This window comes from Sander lucioperca, chromosome 14 (genome assembly GCF_008315115.2).
Source record: "Sander lucioperca isolate FBNREF2018 chromosome 14, SLUC_FBN_1.2, whole genome shotgun sequence".
Taxonomy (NCBI): Eukaryota; Metazoa; Chordata; class Actinopteri; order Perciformes; family Percidae; genus Sander; species Sander lucioperca.
This window is the reverse complement of record NC_050186.1, coordinates 12,024,847-12,044,763: the sequence shown is the minus strand read 5'-3', so window position 1 is coordinate 12,044,763 and position 19,917 is coordinate 12,024,847. Positions and strand designations below refer to the sequence as shown.

Here is a 19,917-nt window from a genome sequence, read left to right as displayed (position 1 = left end):
CATATCACATTCTATAATTTATGACAAAAACTTGTCTTCAAAATCATTTCTTTAAACCAAAGTTCCACTTGTACAACTCATATTTTGTTTTAGCTTGTGTCTTATCTCTGTGTGTGTGTGTGTGTGTGTGTGTGTGTGTGTGTGTTCTCTGGGAAGCTCCTCCTCCAGCTGTCCTCTCTCAAAGAAAGAAGGATTTCTCCAGGCTACATGTAAACACACTGTTATTCTTTAACTGCTCTATGGCATCATTAATTAAAGACTCAATGTACCTCTGATAAAGGTGTGTCAAGGTGTACAGCTTACCATCAGCCAGAACTATAAAACCATATTTTGCTGTCCTTTCCACTGGAACACTGAAAAAGAAAAACGTTAGACAGAACAACAGAGAAATAAAACATTTAACATTCCCTGGAATGTTGGTTTTGGTTTGGGAAACTTTGGGTGCTCGAGCATAGACCGCTGCATTTACTGCTTGAAGGTCCTGAACAAAAACATAACTTCAACATTTATAATAAGATGATTCTCCTTATTTATCATTACTGAGAAAATAAGTGTACGTACATTACAGGAGAATCTAAACATGGAACAATAACTCCATCCGTCAATAAGGAGTTAAAAAAAAAAAACCCGGTCGGATTCTGTCGATTGCTTCCTATTTTAGCGTGCACTGATGTTTCTGGGGCCTGTAGTCCGAACGCCGCTTAATGACTACAGGTTGACAATTTTTCCAATCCACATCACATTTGTGTGTTTGTCCAGAGGACGCTGTACCTGAGACAAAAAGTGGTGAAACATCAGTAGATAAAATCTCTTTTTGTTTTTTACCGTGCAAATATGTGTATTTTGTATGCATAGGTTCACTCAATATGTAAACACTGTGACTACAAGCATACACTGTTGTACGGGTTTTCTGTAATCTCCTCGTCGATGGAGAAAAAGAAAACACTATTTATCAGCAGTGTCAGTCCAGTCAGTCAATGTTACAAGTAGTCACAGGGTGTCCTGAGTCTGTCTCCTCTTCTGTTGGAGACAAAGAAACATGAATGTGAGCTTTTGAGTTAGAAATTCTGAAAAACGTATTTAGTTTATCAGTCAAGGTAACAGCCACTGCACATGTGTGTATATGCCAGTAGACAAAAGAAAACTCAAGCTCATCCTTTGACTTGTTCAAAAACGTTTCCACATAATCTTCGTCAGAGTCAAGGGTGACAAAAGAAATGCAATGTAATATTTGTGACTCCTTAAGCTCAGCTACAGGTGTCACAATTTGTTTACCATAGTCAGGAGATTAACAGACTGACATGGTACATGTCCCATTAATTTGTAAACAAAATGCGTACTTTTAGGCTGTAACAAAAATATATCAGCCAGAGTGATTTTTATCATGACGCACAACCTTAGGCCAGTGGGCAAAAGATGACTCCAATTCAAATATCCACATCAAATCTCTGTCCAACAAATTTACAGTACACACCGGTGAAAGGAAAAAGAAAATTAGCACTTTCCTTTCTCGTCTAATTCAGGATCCTAATGATCTGAATATACACAAATCATAAGAATGGTGAACTTTTCTGAGATAACCATTCCACAAAATCATTTCTATAAGGGAGAAGAAAAACTAGTTTACCAGAGAGCTTCTGATTTGAAAGAACTAAGATTTTTAGCAAAACCCAAATTGTTGCTCCTGAATCAACTAATAATTAAATGTCCTTCCCTTGTATAATTAACATCATGGTAGGCAATTTGTATACACATCAGATAAAATACATTGAATAAGTTGGCATATCTTTTTCTGTTCAATGTGCTGTATTGCGTCTAATAATATCTGTCTATCGTGTAGGGCAGTGTTTGTAGCGTGCAAGAAAGCATATCTTCGTTTGCAAGCATGTGTATGTACGTGTGTGTCTGTGTTACCGTCCTCAGTCGTTGTGAACGTGGTTTCCATCCTCTCAGCACTTCCACCATCCCATCCCCCGCCACCTCTCAGACTGCATACCATTGGGGGTCGTTCTGTTCCCTTCCAGACGAATCCCTCCTGGGATGATGACAGTTATACGACCAATGTCCCTTTTCTCTGTAGTTGAAACGTGTGTCTTTATTCGCAGCCGGAGTGTTCTTATGATATTGTCCTTTTTCTCTTCTTCTGCCTCTGATTCCTCTTCCTCCACGACCTCTGAAACCACCTGTGCCTCTGCTTCTCCCAGCCATCTCTGTCATGGTTTTCAGCAGTCTCAGCTGGGCCTCTTCATTTTTCCTTTGTCTTTTCCTCTCAGCTTTTTCAGCTGTCTGTTCATTAACAGCCTCAATGAGAAGCTCAGTGAGGCGAGCACCTGAGTCTTTGTAGGTGGGCAAATGGCTGGTGGCAGTTCTTATGTCAGTGTCTGTCCAGGGTCTGTATCCAGCCCCTATCTCTTCTTCTGTCATGGATACTTCGAACACGGGCATGTGTAATCCCCCTCTTCGTTCTCCTTGTTGTGGAGGTGCTGAGGCAGACGATTGTCCAGCATTCTTGCATCCTTTCCTCTCTCGGCGGCGGGTGGTATGGTTGTGGCGGAAGGCTGTCGAGGTGGAATTCCACGGCACTAGAACTCAAAGAGGAGATTTGCATCAGTATTTTTCCTCTTTTCTATGTTTCATCAGTTGTCATGAATGTCCAACAGAGTTAATTGTGCTGCAATTGTTTTCTCTCTCTGCTATCAGCTTCTTTCATCCACACATTAAAACATTTCTTGTTATCCCCAATTTGTTATTACACATTATATTTTTCTTGTTTTTTTTTCCTTTTGCTTTTTCTTCTCTTCTTCTAAATCTAGTTTTTAGCATTCTTAACTTTGTTTGTACTTAGTGTTCCATTTTTACCAATATGACAAACATCTCAAGCAGTCCGGTCCATATTTTCCCAACCATCTCGCCCTCAATGGGCCCTGATACCTTGCACGGCTTTGAGCTTTCATTTACTCATAATAACAGAAGCTTAGTATACTATTCCCGTACGGTGTGATCGTCACCACAAAGCTCGGTTTTTCTTTCGGCAAACCTCGTAAAAACCCGGTACAGCCCTGCAGACAAAAACCTTTCTGTAGTCAAGAACTTGTTCTTAACTATCTTATTTCCTTCTGCAGTCTGTCTCTAAATAGACAGGGACTCCCTTGGAGTATGTTAGTCTATTTGTATTTAGGCCTCTCTGCCTAATGTTAGTTAGTTTTCTTCTTCTAACCCTCGGTCAGCCCGACGTCTGACTCTTCTGTTATTCCCTTGCCACGCTGTATCAGAGAAATAATCAGATATATGTCCGTTTCTGCAAGAGAATGTCACTTCTAATCATAATTTCAATGCTATTTTGTTTTAACTAGAACCCCAAAAACAAAATCAAAAGAAACAAAAAGGTACCAAATTACTCAATTTCCAAATGTCAGTATTTGTTTCATTTATCCTCTTAAATAATAATTTCGCACATTTTCATTACTTAATTTTGTTTAGCAATTGTTGCTTGTTTAGACTGTTCGTTCAAAATCTTCAATTCACAATCCAACTGCATTTAATCAATTTTGATCTTACCCGATGCTGCTTGAAATTTCTTCCTGTTCGTTTTAGATCGGAGTGGAAACAGTCAAGAGTTCTCCGTGGTCCTGACCCCCTTCTCTCTGAAATACCTTTTTTAAGGTTAGAGGTATGAGGCAGGCGATTTTTGATCCCTGGATGTACGGTCATCAGCGACCCACGGAGTTCTTTTCTCTGTTTATCTCATCCGATCCTGTTCGTGACGCCAAATTGTAGTGGAAGTTTTTCTTGTTAGCAGCAGGAGTGCGTATCAAAAACACCAGATGAAACAAATAAGGACGATTTGAGGATTAAACCAAAGTTTGGTCTTTGAGTATTTATTTACATTTGCAAATGCAGAGAAAACAGTTTCACAAGTACTCATGGCACATCTGAAAGGTCTTCTGACCATCTAGACAAAAAACATACGTCTATATAGTAAGAACTCACTTAAACCACCCCCTTCACTACGCAGATGAAAAAACATCATAAAAGTCGTACTGACTTTACTACTTCCCCCTCTGTTCCTGCTTCTCTAGTTAGCCTAAACACATGTTTGCAGCAAGAAACAGAAGGAGATACAGTTCAAAATGTTTTGGCCCCTTTCCTCCTTATCTGCTAAAGGAGTGACTGAGTTCTAAAAACAAGAAATAACTTTCACAAATAATAGCTTCACCTAGACTCAAGGTTTTATGATGCCAGCTGTTTCTCCTCTTGGAGTCTGAAAGTCTATTACAAAATTAAAGATTATTAGGAAACTCCTGTAAAGTATATAAGATAATCTCATAAGATATCAAACTATAATGTTAAAAATAAAATTCCCACAACACCTGTTGTGTTCTTTAACCCCGCCAATGTAGCTCAAGTAGACTACATATTTCACAGTTCAACAGCAAACATATTTCACAGTTATTGTTTTCCGTCATATCGTTTATAGATCTCAACATTTCCGACCGCACTTGAAGGCAGCATCCTTTCATGGAGAAAGGGAGAAAGAAAAGAGACAGAGCGACAGAGGAAACAGTCAGCTGTTCCACGAACTCCCGGCCCGTTCAGAGCTTGTGTTTGGTGTTTTAAAACGTTTTTGTGGCAGAGATGGAGGCAGCGATATTTCCTGTTTCCTGTACGGGACTCTCACAACGCCTCAAAACACATCGACTAGTCTGATCGCCGCTCACAGGCAGTGTGAAGACGGGTTGTGTTTTTCCAAAAGTTTAATCTGTCTCAACATATGGTCTGTTTCCGCCCCCCCACCCTCCAGCTCCCACCATTGAAACCCATATTCGAAATGAATGGGGAAAACCTGCCTTGTTGCCGGGCTGTCTGACGGCCGCCGCAGCGCGTTTTACTGCAGCCTAATGCTAAGCTTGCTTGAAAAGATTTTTGGATCTCTAATGTGCATATATGGTTGTTTCAGCAACATTGAAATGACTGTAGTTCAACATAAAGCAGGCCCTAACTACATGTTGAAACAGTCATTCCAATGCTGTTGAAGCCACGATTTCATGTATTTGTCATTTTGTATTTTTAATCAAATTTAGATCAGTTTCAACTTAGATCTCTTCCGACCTGCAAATCACGAAATCAATGCTCTTTGCACAGGGTTGCATATTTAATCACAATTTTATTGAAATCGCAATATGGACTATTGTAATGTTCAAATCACAGGGGGGGCGCAATATTTGTTAAAGGCAAAACATGTGTCAAACCATTCTGAATGAAGTGTTGTGGTGCTGCAGAGACGTCCCGGCCTACAAATCCTATCCTACAGACTACAGAAACCATCTTTGTTTGGTACAGATCCTCGCAAAAATCACACTATAATCACTTTATGTTTTAAATCTTCATATTTTTCAATGAAATTGAGAGTAATGATACAAACATGATCATTCCCTCCAATATCGTGAATCATATCGCAATCGCATTATCAGTCAAAGTAATCGCAATTAGATATTTTCCTCGTATCGTGCAGCCCAAGAACAGATGCATTCATTATCACCAAATCAGTGCTCTCTGCAAACTCCTTTGCCAGCCTCAGTTTTGATGTCTCGACTACTTCTGTTCTACAAGTCACTAAATCAATGCTTTCTGGTGTCGTAGAATTGCTGCAGTGTAGTTTAGAAGATTAATTGTTTGGTCTATAAAATGTCAATAAGTAGTAAAAAAATGGCCAGGAATCAATCATTTAGTTTAATACAAAAGCAAAAAAGCAAAATGTTGAAATGTGAAGAAGTTAATTTAGGCACTTTGATTTGTTGCAGAACAATTAACCTCTTTAATCCTGCACAAATAAAGTAAAACAATCCCCCGTTTGGTTGAACTGTAGAGGGTATGATTTAAAATGTTGTTTGATATTTACACTCGTTATCTGCCCAAGTTGTTCTCCGTTGTCGGTGTTTTTGGTTCATTTTGTAGCAGTGTACTTCCAGTAGATTTGGGATTTGGTTTCTCCACATGGCAGTACTCGTGTTCACTCGTCAACGTGCGTTTGATTTTGATTTTCCAGGTCCAACATTGTGGAAATCCTTTATGTGAAGGACTTGGCGCTGGTGGACCCAGACGACTGCACCCCCATGACGACCATCACCAAGTTCTACAACCACCCGCTGCACTACGTCTTCAACGACACCAAACTGGACGCCATGCTGGAGGAGTTCAAGAAAGGTGGGCTCGCACTCGCACACAAAATACTGTTCCTTCCTTATTATATATTGCCGTGTCATTTTGAAAACTGAAAATAAAAAAGCAACCCATTTTTGATAGGAGTGGAGAAAGGAATCGTAACCCTCCTGTTGTCCTCGGGTCAAATTTGACCCATTTTCAAGAATGTTCTATACTTAATTTTCAAAAGAAATAACGTGGATGGCTCCCATCAATGCTCTTCGCCAGTTTTATTCAATTTTATAACATTTGGGGGAAAAAAATATAAAAGAATGTTGAAAAAAGTGAAAAAAAATGTTGGAAAACGCTTGAAAAACGTGGGGGAAAAAATCACAAAAATGTCAAAAGGTGCATATACAACGAAAAACTTGAAAAGTGACAAAAAAGGTGGGAAAGCAACAAAAGTGTCGAAAAAGACGACCAAAACGTTGAAAAAAAAAAAGTTTAAATTTTGACCCAGAAAAACAAAAAGTTGCATGGTCGACGGGAAGACACCACAAGGGTTAAAACATGGACAAATAGAACATTCAACCTTTTTATTTATTCAGAATTGGACAAAGATTTGATAAGTAAATTATGATAATAGGGATGCAAAAGAAAATACAATTATGTAAAGCTGTTACAAGTAGAAGTTTGCAGGTTTAGAACCAGATTTCTAAATTGTCCGAGAGGCACGATTGACGATTGAGTTGATTTCAAGAAAGTGCTGTAATTTATTCCAGGAGTCTATTGCTTTAAAACCAAAAGTATCTGCATGCCTAGTCTATATCGACGACATTTCATTTACGGGATTGGTCCTGTGCCAGACGTCCGTTACCCTCCTCTTCCTTTGTGTTGGTGTTCTAACCTCTGGTGGATTTCTGAGGACTATGGTTAACTGCTCCTCAGATCTCTGCAGGGTAAATCCAGACAGCTAGCTAGACTATCTGTCCAATCTGAGTTTTCTGTTGCACGACTAAAACTACTTTTGAACGTACACATGTTCCACCAAAACAAGTTCCTTCCTGTGGCCGGGTTGGCTCAGTGGGTAGAGCAGGCGCACATATACGTCAAGGCTTATGCCTCGACGCAGAGGTCCAGGGTTCGAGTCCGACCTGTGACGATTTCCTGCATGTCTTCCCCCTCTCTCCCCCCTTTCTCACCTAGCTGTCCTATCAATTAAAGATGGAAAAGCCCAAAAAATTATCTTTAAAAAAAAAAAAAGCACAAAAAAAACAAGTTCCTTCCCGAGGCTGTTTTGCAGAGGCACCGTTGCTCCATCCGGCGCTTAGCACCGCCCAAGACAATTGTGATTGTGACTAGACAGACCCTCCTCCGCAGCGCTGTGGAGGACGGTCTGGCAATGCGAGACTACTGCATGCCAATCTCTCCTCGTCCATGAAATGCTTTGCCGATATGGACACGTGTTTTAAGGTGTTTAAGTTTTAGACTTTTAAGAAATGTGCCTTCCTTTTTTGGGAGTTGCTTTGCAGTGTCTGCACTTGTTGTGGAACTTTTTCTGCAGGATTAAATCAGGTTTTTTTCACCGTTTGGAGGGTTGAGCACATGCATCAGCATTTGCAGAACAGCCAATAGGAATGTGCTCTCTTTCTCTCTGAAATGACCTGTGATTGGCCAAAGTTTATCTTAAAGGAACACGCCAACTTATTGGGACTTTGTCTTATTCACCGTATCCCCCAGAGTTAGATAAGTCCAAACATACCCTTCTCATCTCTGTGCGTGTCGTAACTCTGTCTGACGCACCCACTGTTAGCCTAGCTTAGCACAGATCCTGGAGGTAACCGGCTCCATCTAGCCTACTGCTCCCAATAAGTGACAAAATAACTCCAACACGTTCCTATTTACATGTTGTGATTTGTATAGTCACAGCGTGTACAAATAACAAGGTCACATGAGACACAGCCGTCTTCTAACCGTATACAAACTGGGAACTATATTCTCAGAAAGGCGAAGCATTTCTACTCTCTGTCCGGTGCTTCTCAGGTGCAAGCATATCACTCCGCCCAATTAGCAGAAATAGCACTGCTTTGCCTATCTGAGAATATAGTTCCCAGTATGTAGACAGTTTTCTCTCAGAACAGTTAACTTACAATATGCTGAAAAGATTATTATGGACTCTACCCAATCAACAACCTACCCCAGCGTTAAATGAAAAATATTTTTTTTTATTTGGATGCATTGACCCTTTACTGAAGAATGATCTCTTTTGAACTAAAGAGTAAATTAATACATCTCTCCTCTTTCTACCAGGCAACTCTCACATGGCCATCGTCCAGAAAGTGAACAACGAGGGGGAGGGCGATCCTTTCTACGAGGTGCTGGGATTGGTCACGCTGGAGGACGTCATCGAGGAGATCATCAAGTCCGAGATCCTGGACGAGTCCGACGGATACTGTAAGTTTGTTTAATGTAAAATGTGTTTCTTCATGTAGCATCTGGTGTCTTTTTATTAAAGCTTTCCACCTCCTCCTGCAGTGGTGGAATGTAAACTAAGTACATTTACTCCAGTACTGTACTTCAGTACCAGATGTTGAGGTACTTGTACTTTACTTGAGTCTTTTCTTTTCAGGCCACTTTTTACTTCTACTCCGCTACATTTCAGAGAGAAATATTGTACATTTTACTCCACTACATTCATCTGTTACAGCTTTAGTTACTAGTTACTTTACACATTAAGATTACTGCACACAAAACACATGTAGTTTATAAAATCTGATGTTTGATTCTAAAGTAAACTAGCCAACAATATTACAGCCTACAAGTCCAGCTGAGATGATTAGACCATTAAACACACAACTGGTTGAATCCTTTACTCTTTCTACAATGGGAGGATTTTTCTGTATTGAGAACTTTAACTTTTAATACTTTAAGTAAGTTTTCCTGATGATACTTACATACTTTTACTTAAGTAACATTTCCAATGCAGGACTTTGACTTGTAACAGAGTATTTTTACAGTGTGGTATTAGTACTTTTACTGAAGTACAGCATCTGAATACTTGTTCCACCGCTGCTCTCCTGCAGTAGACAGGAAGGTGAAGCGTCCTCTCGCTCCGCTGGAGATTCCTCTGGAGTCTCGCAGCGTCCACGAGGAGTTTTCTCTCTTCAAGCCTCCCGAAGGAGAAGCCAAGATCCGAACCTCACCACAACTCCTGCTGGCTACACACCGCTTCCTGTCCAGAGGTGTGTGTGTGTGTGTGTGTGTGCGTGCGTGTTAGAGCTGTCAGTCTTCCTCCGTAATACCATTTGAATTTCATTTGTTATTTTTTATATCCGAATAATATTTGAATATGTAATGCTCATATGCAGCCTGTTATAAATATGTACTACACTACTCAGGCTTATGCATTGTCAAACCCCCCCACTCCCCCGTACTAACGTTACACGGTACGTAACGTTAGCTCACAATGCCTCCCGTAACTTATTGTTCGTCAGACGTGACATGAGAAGAGGGAGATTAACGTTAGCCAACCTATTTACAAAAAAAAAAAACACATTTGAATAGTAATTTCAGCATTCAAATAGTATTATTATTATTTTTTTTTTACTTTATTGCCCATCATTAAACATTGTCGGCAATTTTAGCAATACAATACCAACACACACCCTCAAACACTCTCTCAAGGATGGTTAAAGCAACACAACACCTTGTGGTTGAGCTTCATTCAACACATATATTGACTACATAGAAGCAGGGTAAATAAGCCATTGCATATCACAGTATGTTTAAGTTATTATTCTAAATCAAGGTCTAGAATGACAGGAGTCCATCTTCTTACGAACAAAGGTACTTTCAACTGTAAAATAGCAGTCATATTCTCCATTGTAAGGACCTGTTTGATTTTTTTGTATCCACTGAGCTATTGTAGGGGGGGCTAGGCTTCATCCAATTAATAGTGATCATTTTTCTTGCAATCATTGTAAAAAATATCTAACATGTGGCGTTGGTCCTTAGAACGCAAGTTTTCAGGTGTTTTCTCCAGTCAAAAAATGAAAGGGGTCCCGACAGCTTTGTGGGGCCAAAATGCTGGACCCCACAAGGTTAAAGGTCTGTTTGAGGTTTAAGACTTGGTTGTAGGATTAGGGTTAGAATTAGGTTATGGTTAGGGTGAAGGTAAGGGTTAAGGTTAGGCATTTAGTGGTGATGGTTAAGGTTAGGGTAAGGGGCTAGGGAATGCATTATGTCAATGACGGGTCCCCACAAAGATAGTGCCACAAACGTGTGTGTGTGTGTGTGTGTGTGTGTGTGTGTGTGTGTGAATTTTTACTTGCACACCATTGTTAAAAAATGTTTATAATCTTCTGCCACAGAATGTCATTATGTCCCTGTTACACATTATAATTCAGCTAAACTGCTACAAGTTCTGTGAGATCTGTTTGTCTCGCCGTATGTGACCTCGCTGCCCAGACGGCGAGTTCACCGTACCCCGTGTCTCTGACCTTTTGACCCCTGCAGAGGTGTCACACTTCAGCCCCGGCCGTGTTTCGGAGAAGGTCCTGTTCCACCTGCTCCGTCACCCCAGTGTCAACCAGGAAGTGCACTTTGATCCAAATAACCGGCTGAGCCCAGGTCACTATCTCTACACGCGCAACCACCCGGTCGACTATTTCATCCTGCTGCTGCAGGTATGTGCGCACGTCCACACACGTTTGTCACTAATAAAGTCAACTCTCAGTCGTACCCTTTGCTTTCCTAACCCTGCAAGAAAGGGACAAGTTTGAGGGGTTTTTTTTCTGCAGGAAATAACAGAACATATTGATTTATAAGAGACAATTTTGACTTTTTTTTTAATTCATCTTAGACATAAATTTGAGACATTAATAAAAACTCTTATTGTTTTTTAAGCAGATTACAGTTTTACGTCTCAGGATAAATCAATGCAAGCACGTATGAAATAGTTGTATATAAACGTATAAATCACGATAGAATAGAACAGAATACCTTCATTGTCATTGCACATAACGAAATTCAATTGCACTTCCCCTGGTGGTGACACATAGTATGACAAGACAACATAGAAAAACATGAATTAAGACATAATAAAATGAGACCTAAGCAATATGAACACAGTAATAAATAAATAACTAAATAAGTTATTATAATTGATAAGTAGCTAAAAGAAGACATAGTCTATAAAGTGCAGTGCAGTCCATATGGGTCATGAGTTCAGGTGTTTTATGGCACTTGGATAAAAACTATTCAAAAGTCTGGAAGTGCGACCCTGTAAAGATCTGTAACGCCTTCCAGATGGCAGCAGAGTGAAGAGGTCGTGGCCTGGCTGGGAACAGTCCTTAATTATGTTTTTTTTTGCCCGCTGCAGGCATTGAGTGTGATATATGTCAGTGAGTGAGGGGGGGGGGTGTGTGTGTGAATTATGTTTTGTGCTGATTTCCTGACTCGGTCCAGCGCCTTTTTTGTCAGCAGCGGTGCAGCTGCTGAACCACACCACATGATGTGAAAGATGAGTAAATTGAGTAAATTAAAAAGACTATTTGATTCTGCTGCTGCAGGTATGTGTGCATGTTCACACACGTTTGTCACTTTGAGTTAGCTTTCAGTCGTACCTTTGGCTTTCTTACTTTCCAAGAAAGAGATCTATGAGATATGAGCGTATATTGCAGGAAATGACAGAACATATAGATATACAATAGTAGACAATTGTACATCTCATGATACATAAATATAAGCACATGTGAAATAGTGGTATATAAATATATATATATATATAAAGCAAGATGTGAAAGATAAGTACAGAGTGCAAAAATTGAGTAAATTAGAACGACTAACTTTATTAAAATAAAGATACATCAAAGAACTAAAATAACACAACATAAGCATCAACAAAAAAAGAAGACATTGATGAATGATTGGTAACCCTTTACTTGAAGGTATCTACATAAGAGTGACATAACACTGTCATGAACACATGACACATGAACTCTAACCATAACTTGCCATGACAAAAACTGAATGACACTCACTAAAAGAAGCGTTATGTCATAAACGTTTATGACTTGTTTATAATGTTTATGACAGCGTGATGTCACTCTTACGTAGATACCTTCAAGTAAAGTGTAACCGTATAATTTAACCTAGTTTTGAAGTTATTTAAAACATCCCAAGATAGTGGCCGGTTAGCGCAGTTGGTAGAGCGGGCGCACGCGTGCAGAGGTTTTATCCTCGATGCAGAAGGTCCAGGGTTCGAGTCCGACCTGCGGCGGTTTTCCTGCATGTCTCCCCCCCCCTCTCTCCCCTTTCATATCTCAGCTTTTCTATCCAATAAAGGCAGAAATGCCCCCCCCCAAAAAATTACTTGTTACAATTACAACTTGTAATTTAACAAAATAAGTCGTCCGGATGTGGAAATCAAATCAAAGCCGCCTTCTCAAATTAATTTACAGCTTGAAAAAAATCATATATACATTTAAAACAAACTTCTCTTCACATCATATGTTGGTACATTGTTGTAACAACAAACAAAATCGATGCATCCGCTACAAAAAATGTCTTTCTGAAAACTTTTTTTATTTTTAACTTTATGGTTTATGTATCTTCATGATAACCTTGTTGTCCTAAAGAATGGGGAATGGGGAGTTTTTCAAGAAAAGCAATACTTGCTTGTGGAGATCAGTATCATAACAGTTTTAGAGGGGATCCTTGGCAGTTTCCTTTTTATTTATTCAACAGAAAACATTTTAACATTAAAACATTTTGACATTGAAGTCTTCCTGTGTGTGTGTTCAGGGCCGTGTGGAGGTGGAGATCGGTAAAGAGGGGCTGAAGTTTGAGAACGGAGCGTTTACATACTACGGCATGTCTGCGCTCACGCTGCCATCTTCAGGTGAGATCAAGAATAACGGCACAAGTTTCATAATTTATTATGCAGTTATAGCATGAAGCACACAGCTGTTTATGTGAATGATGATGATGCAGTTTTACATAACTGAGGTTGATACGAGTCAGCTATAAAAAGACGGCAGCGTGGCTGGTAGTTGCAGAATGTGCTGACTGTGTGTGTGTGTGTGTGTGTGTGTGTGTGTGTGTGTGTGTTTGCAGTGCACCAGTCTCCAGTATCGACGCAGCGTCACTCTCCCAACGATCCCTTTGAGTCAGCAGACGCTACGAGCCCATCCAACTATTGTCCCGACTACACCGTCCGAGCTCTCACCGACCTGCAGCTCATACGGGTGAGTGTGTATCTGTGTGTAGTCTAGATCCTCGACGTTCCACTTCCGGGATTGCTCTGTTGCCGACGGAAATTCCGCCAGATTTCACTCATTTAGGCCAGATATCCATTACCTTTCTCTTCCTTTGTGTTGGCGTTCTAACCTCCGGTGGATTTGTGAGGACTATGGTTAACTGCTCCTCAGATCTCTGCAGGGTAAATCCAGACAGCTAGCTAGACTATCTGTCCAATCTGAGTTTTCTCACATGTTCCACCAAAACAAGTTCCTTACAGAGGCTATTTTGCAGAGGCACCGTCCGAGGTTTAGCGCCGCCCAAGACGATTGTGATTGGTTTTAAGAAATGCCAATAAACCAGAGCATGTTTTTCTCCCTCCTCCACAGCGCTGTGGAGGAAGGTCTGGCAAAGCGAGACAAATCTGTGTGTGACTGAGTGTGTTTTCAGCAGTAGTGGAATGTAACAACATACATTTACTAAATTCGAGGTACTTGTATTTTAATTTGATACTTTATACTTCTACTCCACTCAATTCAGAGATAAATATTGTACTTTTTACTGCACTGCTATGGAAGCAAATAAGAGACAAAAGTATTTGAATTTTAAAAGCAACTGAATAATTATATTGAAATATTTTACTTTTCCATGCATCTGAATTAGTTTGTTGTGAATTCACCTTTTTTGTGAAATTTCAAAAGCTGAATTTTTTTTTTTCAAAGGTCACAAATTCAGATCTAAAAATTAAAGTTAAAAAAACTGGACGACTTACCAGAGCCTCGTCATTCACCCTGGCAGTCAACTGGCAGAGTTTCAATTTTCAAACCACTTTCTTGGATCACATGACTGACATACATTGCTCTGATAGGCCAGAAGTCACTTCGATTACATTTAGTCTTTAAAAAGCCTCTTGGATCTGCTGGAAAATGTTAGCCTCATGAGACCGTCCTGATCTCGTGAGCTCCAGTTTTCCACTCGCAGATTAGTCAGGCATCTTGAGATAGAGAAAATTTGAAGCCGTTCGCCAAACGACCGACCAATCAGCGTTGGTTTTGAGGCGGGTTTAGGTGTGACGCAACGAGAAGCGACTGTTAAGTCTAAACAACATGGCGGCTTCCACGGATGAGCTGAGCGTAGCTATCGCGCAAGTTTTATCTGAATTAGAAAGTATTCCTTCATTGAAAGAAGAGCAAAAAACGGCACTGGAGGCTTTTCTCGGAGGAAAAGATGTTTGTGCTCTTCTCCCGACTGGTTTCGGCAAGAGTTTGATATATCAACTGGCTCCGCTAGTCGTGAAGAAAATTAGCCTCATGAGACCGTCCTGATCTCGAGAGCTATCTGGCGGAGTCAGGTTAGTGATAGACAGATGGTTTATCCAATCAGCTAACCAGTATTTTCGCCCCTTCCCAAAAGTTCTCCAACGGAAAGTTCCCAGATGGATATGCCGAGCAAACGCGAAGCGATCCATCTGGCGGAGTCAGATTATGAAAATGCATCGTCACAAAGCTGAAAACAGGGCTGTTTTTAGAGATACCTGGTTCTCACAGGACAGAGTGTGTAGAGGCTTTAGTAAGAGGAAAAAAATCCCGTTTTGTTTTGTAGGTGACACGTCTCCAGTATCTGAACGCTCTCATGGCGTCGCGGGTCGGTCCGAGCCCAGATCCTCCCGAGATTAAGATCCTGCCCAACAGTCAGACCAAGCTGCTCAACGAGAGAAACGCCACACAACAAGGTAGGTTTCCTCAAAGCGCCCCAGGGTCCGCTGCACCCGGGGTCTCAACACTGACATTTATTACTGATGATAGATCACTAGGGGTGTCACGGTTTCCTGGATTTTGATTACTGAAACCAGAAGCAGGATCTGCATTTCCACCAGTATTTCTTTTCGTCTCCACACCCGCCTAGTTGCGCACATCCGAATAAAAACAACAGCAGACACAGCGTAGCTTAGCGGCTGGTAGCATGCAGCTAAACACACAGGGTAACGTTAGCTTACCGGCTGGTAGCATGCAGCTAAACACACAGGGTAACGTTAGCTTACCAGCTGGTAGCATGCAGCTAAACACACAGGGTAACGTTAGCTTACCAGCTGGTAGCATGCAGCTAAACACACAGGGTAACGTTAGCTTACCGGCTGCTGGCATGCAGCTAAAGACACAGGGTAACTTTATCTTACCGGCTGGTAGCATGCAGCTAAAGACTACCGTTAGCTTAGCGGCTGGTAGCATGCAATTAAATACACAGGGTAATGTTAGCTTACCGGCTGGTAGCATGCAGCTAAAGACACAGGCTACCGTTAGCTTAGCGGCTGGTAGCATGCAGCTAAAGACACAGGGTAACATTAGCTTAGGGGTAGCCCGCAGCTGCTGAAGCTTTCCATGGACAGGACTCCATGGAACATTTACAGTGGTGCTCATAAGTTTATGAACCCGTGCTAAAGTTGAGTAAAAAGAGGAATAAAAAAATGTAATTAATGCCTTAATTACAAAAATTAATTAATTAATGCTTTAATTACAAAAATTTGGAAAAATCCAACCTTTGAGGACACCAATTTTCTTTGTGAATGAATAATGTATCGTAAATAAATAAATGTTCTTCCTTAAAATACAGGGGCATAAGTAAGTACACCCCTATGTTAAATTCCCATAGAGGAAGGCAGATTTTAATTTTTAAAGGCCAGTTATTTCATGGATCCAGGATACTATGCATCCTGATAAAGTTCCCTTGGCCTTTGGAATTAAAATAGCCCCACATCATCACATCCCCTTCACCATACCTAGAGATTGGCATGGTTTTATTTCAGTTAGCCTAATAGCTGGTTTGATTTGCATTAAGAGATGATTTTATGGAAAGTACCCCATGCCAATTTAGAATATAACTTTTTAATAAGGCATTAAGATCAATTTCCAAAAGATGATTTTTTTTATTCCTCTTTTTAGTCAACTTTAGCATGGGTTCATAAACTTATGAGTATGTATGTGCACCTCATTAAACTCATGCTGCTTTTAATTGCACCTTGTAAACTCTGAGATACTCAACTGTTGTTATAAAGTACTCTTCTGCCGTCTAGTGGCTCGATTGTGGCATTGCCGTTCCTGTTGACAAAAAAGAAAGTCAAATTGAAAAAATTTAATCGAATCATGACCTTAAAATTAAAAGTCAAGGCAAGATGGCTTTATTCGTATAGCACTTTTCAGCTACAAGGCAATTCAAAGTGCGTTACATAAAACATTAAAGAGCAGTTTAAAACAATTGAGAAAGTAAAATGGAATCGTGGATTTTAAGAGCCGTGACACCCCTATAAATCACACATGAATACAAACGTCTTTGTAGTATTCTTACTGCACTTTTCTGTTTTGCTTTCAGCTGAACTAATATAATTTTCTCTTTTCTTTCCCTCCTTGCGTGCCTCCATGCCTGTCTTCTTGTCTCTTCTCTGGCCCGTCCAGAGTTCCCCGTAAACTTTTCTTTCTTTGATACCATTGAGAACTACTGTTAGTATTTTTTTGTGCATGAGGTAAATGAAATGCAGCCTGTCTGTGGCATGACAGCAGACACAGACTATACATACAGCACACACACACACACGCACACACACACACGCACGCACACACACACACACACACACACACACACACACACACACACACACACACACACACACACACCCCCCTTTTGAGGACAGTTTTGACCCTTTACCTTTTTTAAATCAGTCCTAGTGGGTGCATTTTATTTTCTGTGGGTGAAGATGTATCTTTGTGTGTTTGCTTTGTAACTTCTGTTTCTTCATCTTCTGTCACTCCTAGTTTCTGCTTTACCTGAAATCATCTCACTTCTCTCTGTCGGGTATGTAAACGTTGTGTCTGATCTGATTCAACTGAATAATGAGTTTAAAAGGGATGAAATGTGTCCTCTGGCGTCCATATTGGAGGCTGAGGGGCACGGAGGGAAAGATGCTACCTGAATGAACGGGACAAGTGCTGAGAGAAAATAGACGCTCCTTAAAACGACAGAACTTGCCTGAGAATCATCACGTTTTTAAGTTTTCTTAAGTATCAAAGTAATCCAGTGATCGTTGCGTGAACATCCATCGGTACACTGCAAACAGGAGCTGCTGATAAACAATTCGGCATACTTTTAATTTGGCAAAACGTGAACAAAAACAACAACATTATATGTTCTGTTTATGTCCCCAAAATCCCTAAAGTGATGGGAAGTGTAGTTTTAAAAACTTAGAGAACTAATATTTTCTTTCATGTCACACTATTAATATTATTTACTGAAGCTCAGAATATCCCATTTGAAATTGGGGTGGGGGGGAAGTGGATCCCTTAATTTGTCCATTAATTTGTAATAAAGTCAAAACTAAACTTAAAACGTAGCTTCAGAAGCCCCTTTTATTGACAGATTTTAGGGTACATGACTTTTCCCTTAATTTACACATTCATTTGAAATATTTGTCAAATCCATTAATCATCAAATCAACTTTATGTTTTCTGTGAGGCAACTTTGTTTGTGGTCAGGCACATTCAAACGCAACATACAACAATAAATAGTCCGTATTAATCATACCAGCAAATAAATACATGCTAAATACTAAAATAAACTAAAACCCCCTGAGGGTAGGAGTGGAGTGGAGTGGAGGGGTGGGGTAGGGAGAACAGGTCGAAGTCTGGATCAGTTTAAGATGTTACTTAGGTTGGGACTTTGGTTTATATTTGTTATATATGGTTTATATATTGTCAGGTGCAAATACAAATGATATTAATATATTTTTTTAAATTCAGTATTTTATAGGTTTACATTAGATTTGGGATAAATTAATGATTATTAATTGTGGTACACTACAGTTACACAAAAACGCAAACGTGTTGAGAAGCGTGTTTCAATGAAATCTCCTGAAACTTGTTAAACAGCACAGATGTAGAGCCAAAGTTTGTCCCTTATTACAGACATGATTTGCTCATGTACTCTCTTCCTTTGTTGAGCCTTGACTTTTATGCTACGTTTACACGTGGCCGGCTATTTTCATAAACGGACATTTCACCCTCTCCGTTTTCAAAAATAACATCGTGCACAGCTGTCAGTTTTCAGAAAAGTGTTTCTTTACACGTACCCGTGTATATATGCCGTCAAGAGCACGCCAAACCTGTAGGTGGCAGTGTAACGAGAAGCTCAAGCCCACGTTAGCCAATCAGAATCCCGAAAATAGCAACAACAGCAACGAATCACTTCCTCTGTCTTCTCTTCCTCGGCTGCCTAAACCTCCGTTTGTCTCAGTTTACGTCCAAATGAAGTTTTCCAAAATCTCCACTCTGGCCGGAGATTTTAGAAAGAATTGTTTTCAGAGGCGAATTCTCCATTTGCGTGTAAATAAAGCGCACAAACGAAGGGAAATGTCTCCATTTTTCAAAATAACCATGTACGTGTAAATGGGGCATTAGCCTGCGAAGGTCTAGGACTTTATGGGAAATGGAGTTTGTCAAAGGCAGCTAAAAAAAGACGTAACAAACAACATTATCAGATAATTTAAAAACTACCATCCTTATCTATACACATATGAAGCGAGCCACATGACACATTCGAAAGTCAGTTTTTAAAATGATTTAAAAGTCAATGAGGTTTTGAATGAGGTTTTCAACCCGGCTTCTGCTTCTTCTTTTCTCTCTCAAACTCTGGCTCTTCTCTCCTTCTCTCTTGTTCCCTCTCTTTTACACACCCTGCGTCACCTTTAACACCTGTTGTGTTTGTGTGATGTCATCGTCCCTCACTCACCCCAGCTCTCCTTCTCATTGGTCGGCTTCCACAGGTGCCAGTAGCGCCCAGGAGAGGTTCACAGAAGAGGAGGCTCATGGGTAGTGCGGTTCTGACCTGCTTCAACCAAGTAGAGCTTTTTTAGTTAGTTTTTATTGCTGAATCATCTATGGCTGGAACGTAGTTATTGGACAAGACTGGAGCGAGAGTGATTTCCTTTATTTAGATCTGCTGCTCACACATCTCATCTCCATCCCCATTCCTTTGTCATTTCCATTGCAATTATTATTTCATGTGTTTTTTATACACTTTGGACTATATATGTGTGTGTGTGTATGTGTATATATATATATATATATATACATACATACATACATACATACATTTTATTTTAATTTGGCGGTGCCTTTCTTTCAGGGTTACTACTAAAGTCTGAATTGCCATGGTTTTACCTGTCTGGGTGCCAAAGCTACATGTGTGTGATTTTTGTGTGTGTGTGTGTGTGTGTGATTTGTGCGTGCGTGCGTGCGTGCGTGTGTGTACTGAAGCATCCGTCCGTCTGAGACACAAAAACAAAAAGACAAGTTGGTTACAAGCAGATTTGCACATTAGATTTGTGCACTGTTGATAGTATTAAGCTATTTTACAAGCTGGTACGCAAGGTATGTCCACATTTTTGTGCGTGTGTGTGTGTGTGTAACATTTCAGCTTTCAGTGGTTAGTTTAAACTTTTGTTACACAGTTTTAAGGCCATTGTAGGTAAAATAGTCGGAGGAGGGGTGG

General features: G+C 40.2%; 1 protein-coding gene across 5 annotated transcripts in view; it reads left to right on the top strand.

The window, feature by feature from the left end:
- The window catches only part of LOC116041765 (metal transporter CNNM3), a 29,084-nt gene extending 9,615 nt beyond the window's left edge, over nt 1-19,469 (top strand). Inside the window, exons 4-13 of one of the 5 annotated variants that reach the window (XR_004103021.2) lie at nt 6,047-6,204; nt 8,452-8,595; nt 9,225-9,383; nt 10,657-10,826; nt 12,946-13,042; nt 13,258-13,388; nt 14,983-15,112; nt 16,830-16,897; nt 17,187-17,226; nt 19,190-19,435. Coding sequence is in view for 3 of the 5 variants with exons in the window: in XM_031287795.2 (XP_031143655.1) it covers nt 6,047-6,204; nt 8,452-8,595; nt 9,225-9,383; nt 10,657-10,826; nt 12,946-13,042; nt 13,258-13,388; nt 14,983-15,112; nt 16,830-16,879 (1,039 nt within the window). In the remaining 2 variants the exon portion in view is untranslated. Of the gene's footprint in view, nt 1-6,046; nt 6,205-8,451; nt 8,596-9,224; nt 9,384-10,656; nt 10,827-12,945; nt 13,043-13,257; nt 13,389-14,982; nt 15,113-16,829; nt 16,898-17,186; nt 17,227-19,160 lie in introns of all 5 variants that reach the window. The other 4 variants (XR_004103020.2, XM_031287795.2, XM_031287796.2 and 1 more) reach the window with 4 other exon arrangements.
- The last annotated feature ends 448 nt before the right edge of the window (nt 19,470-19,917 follow it).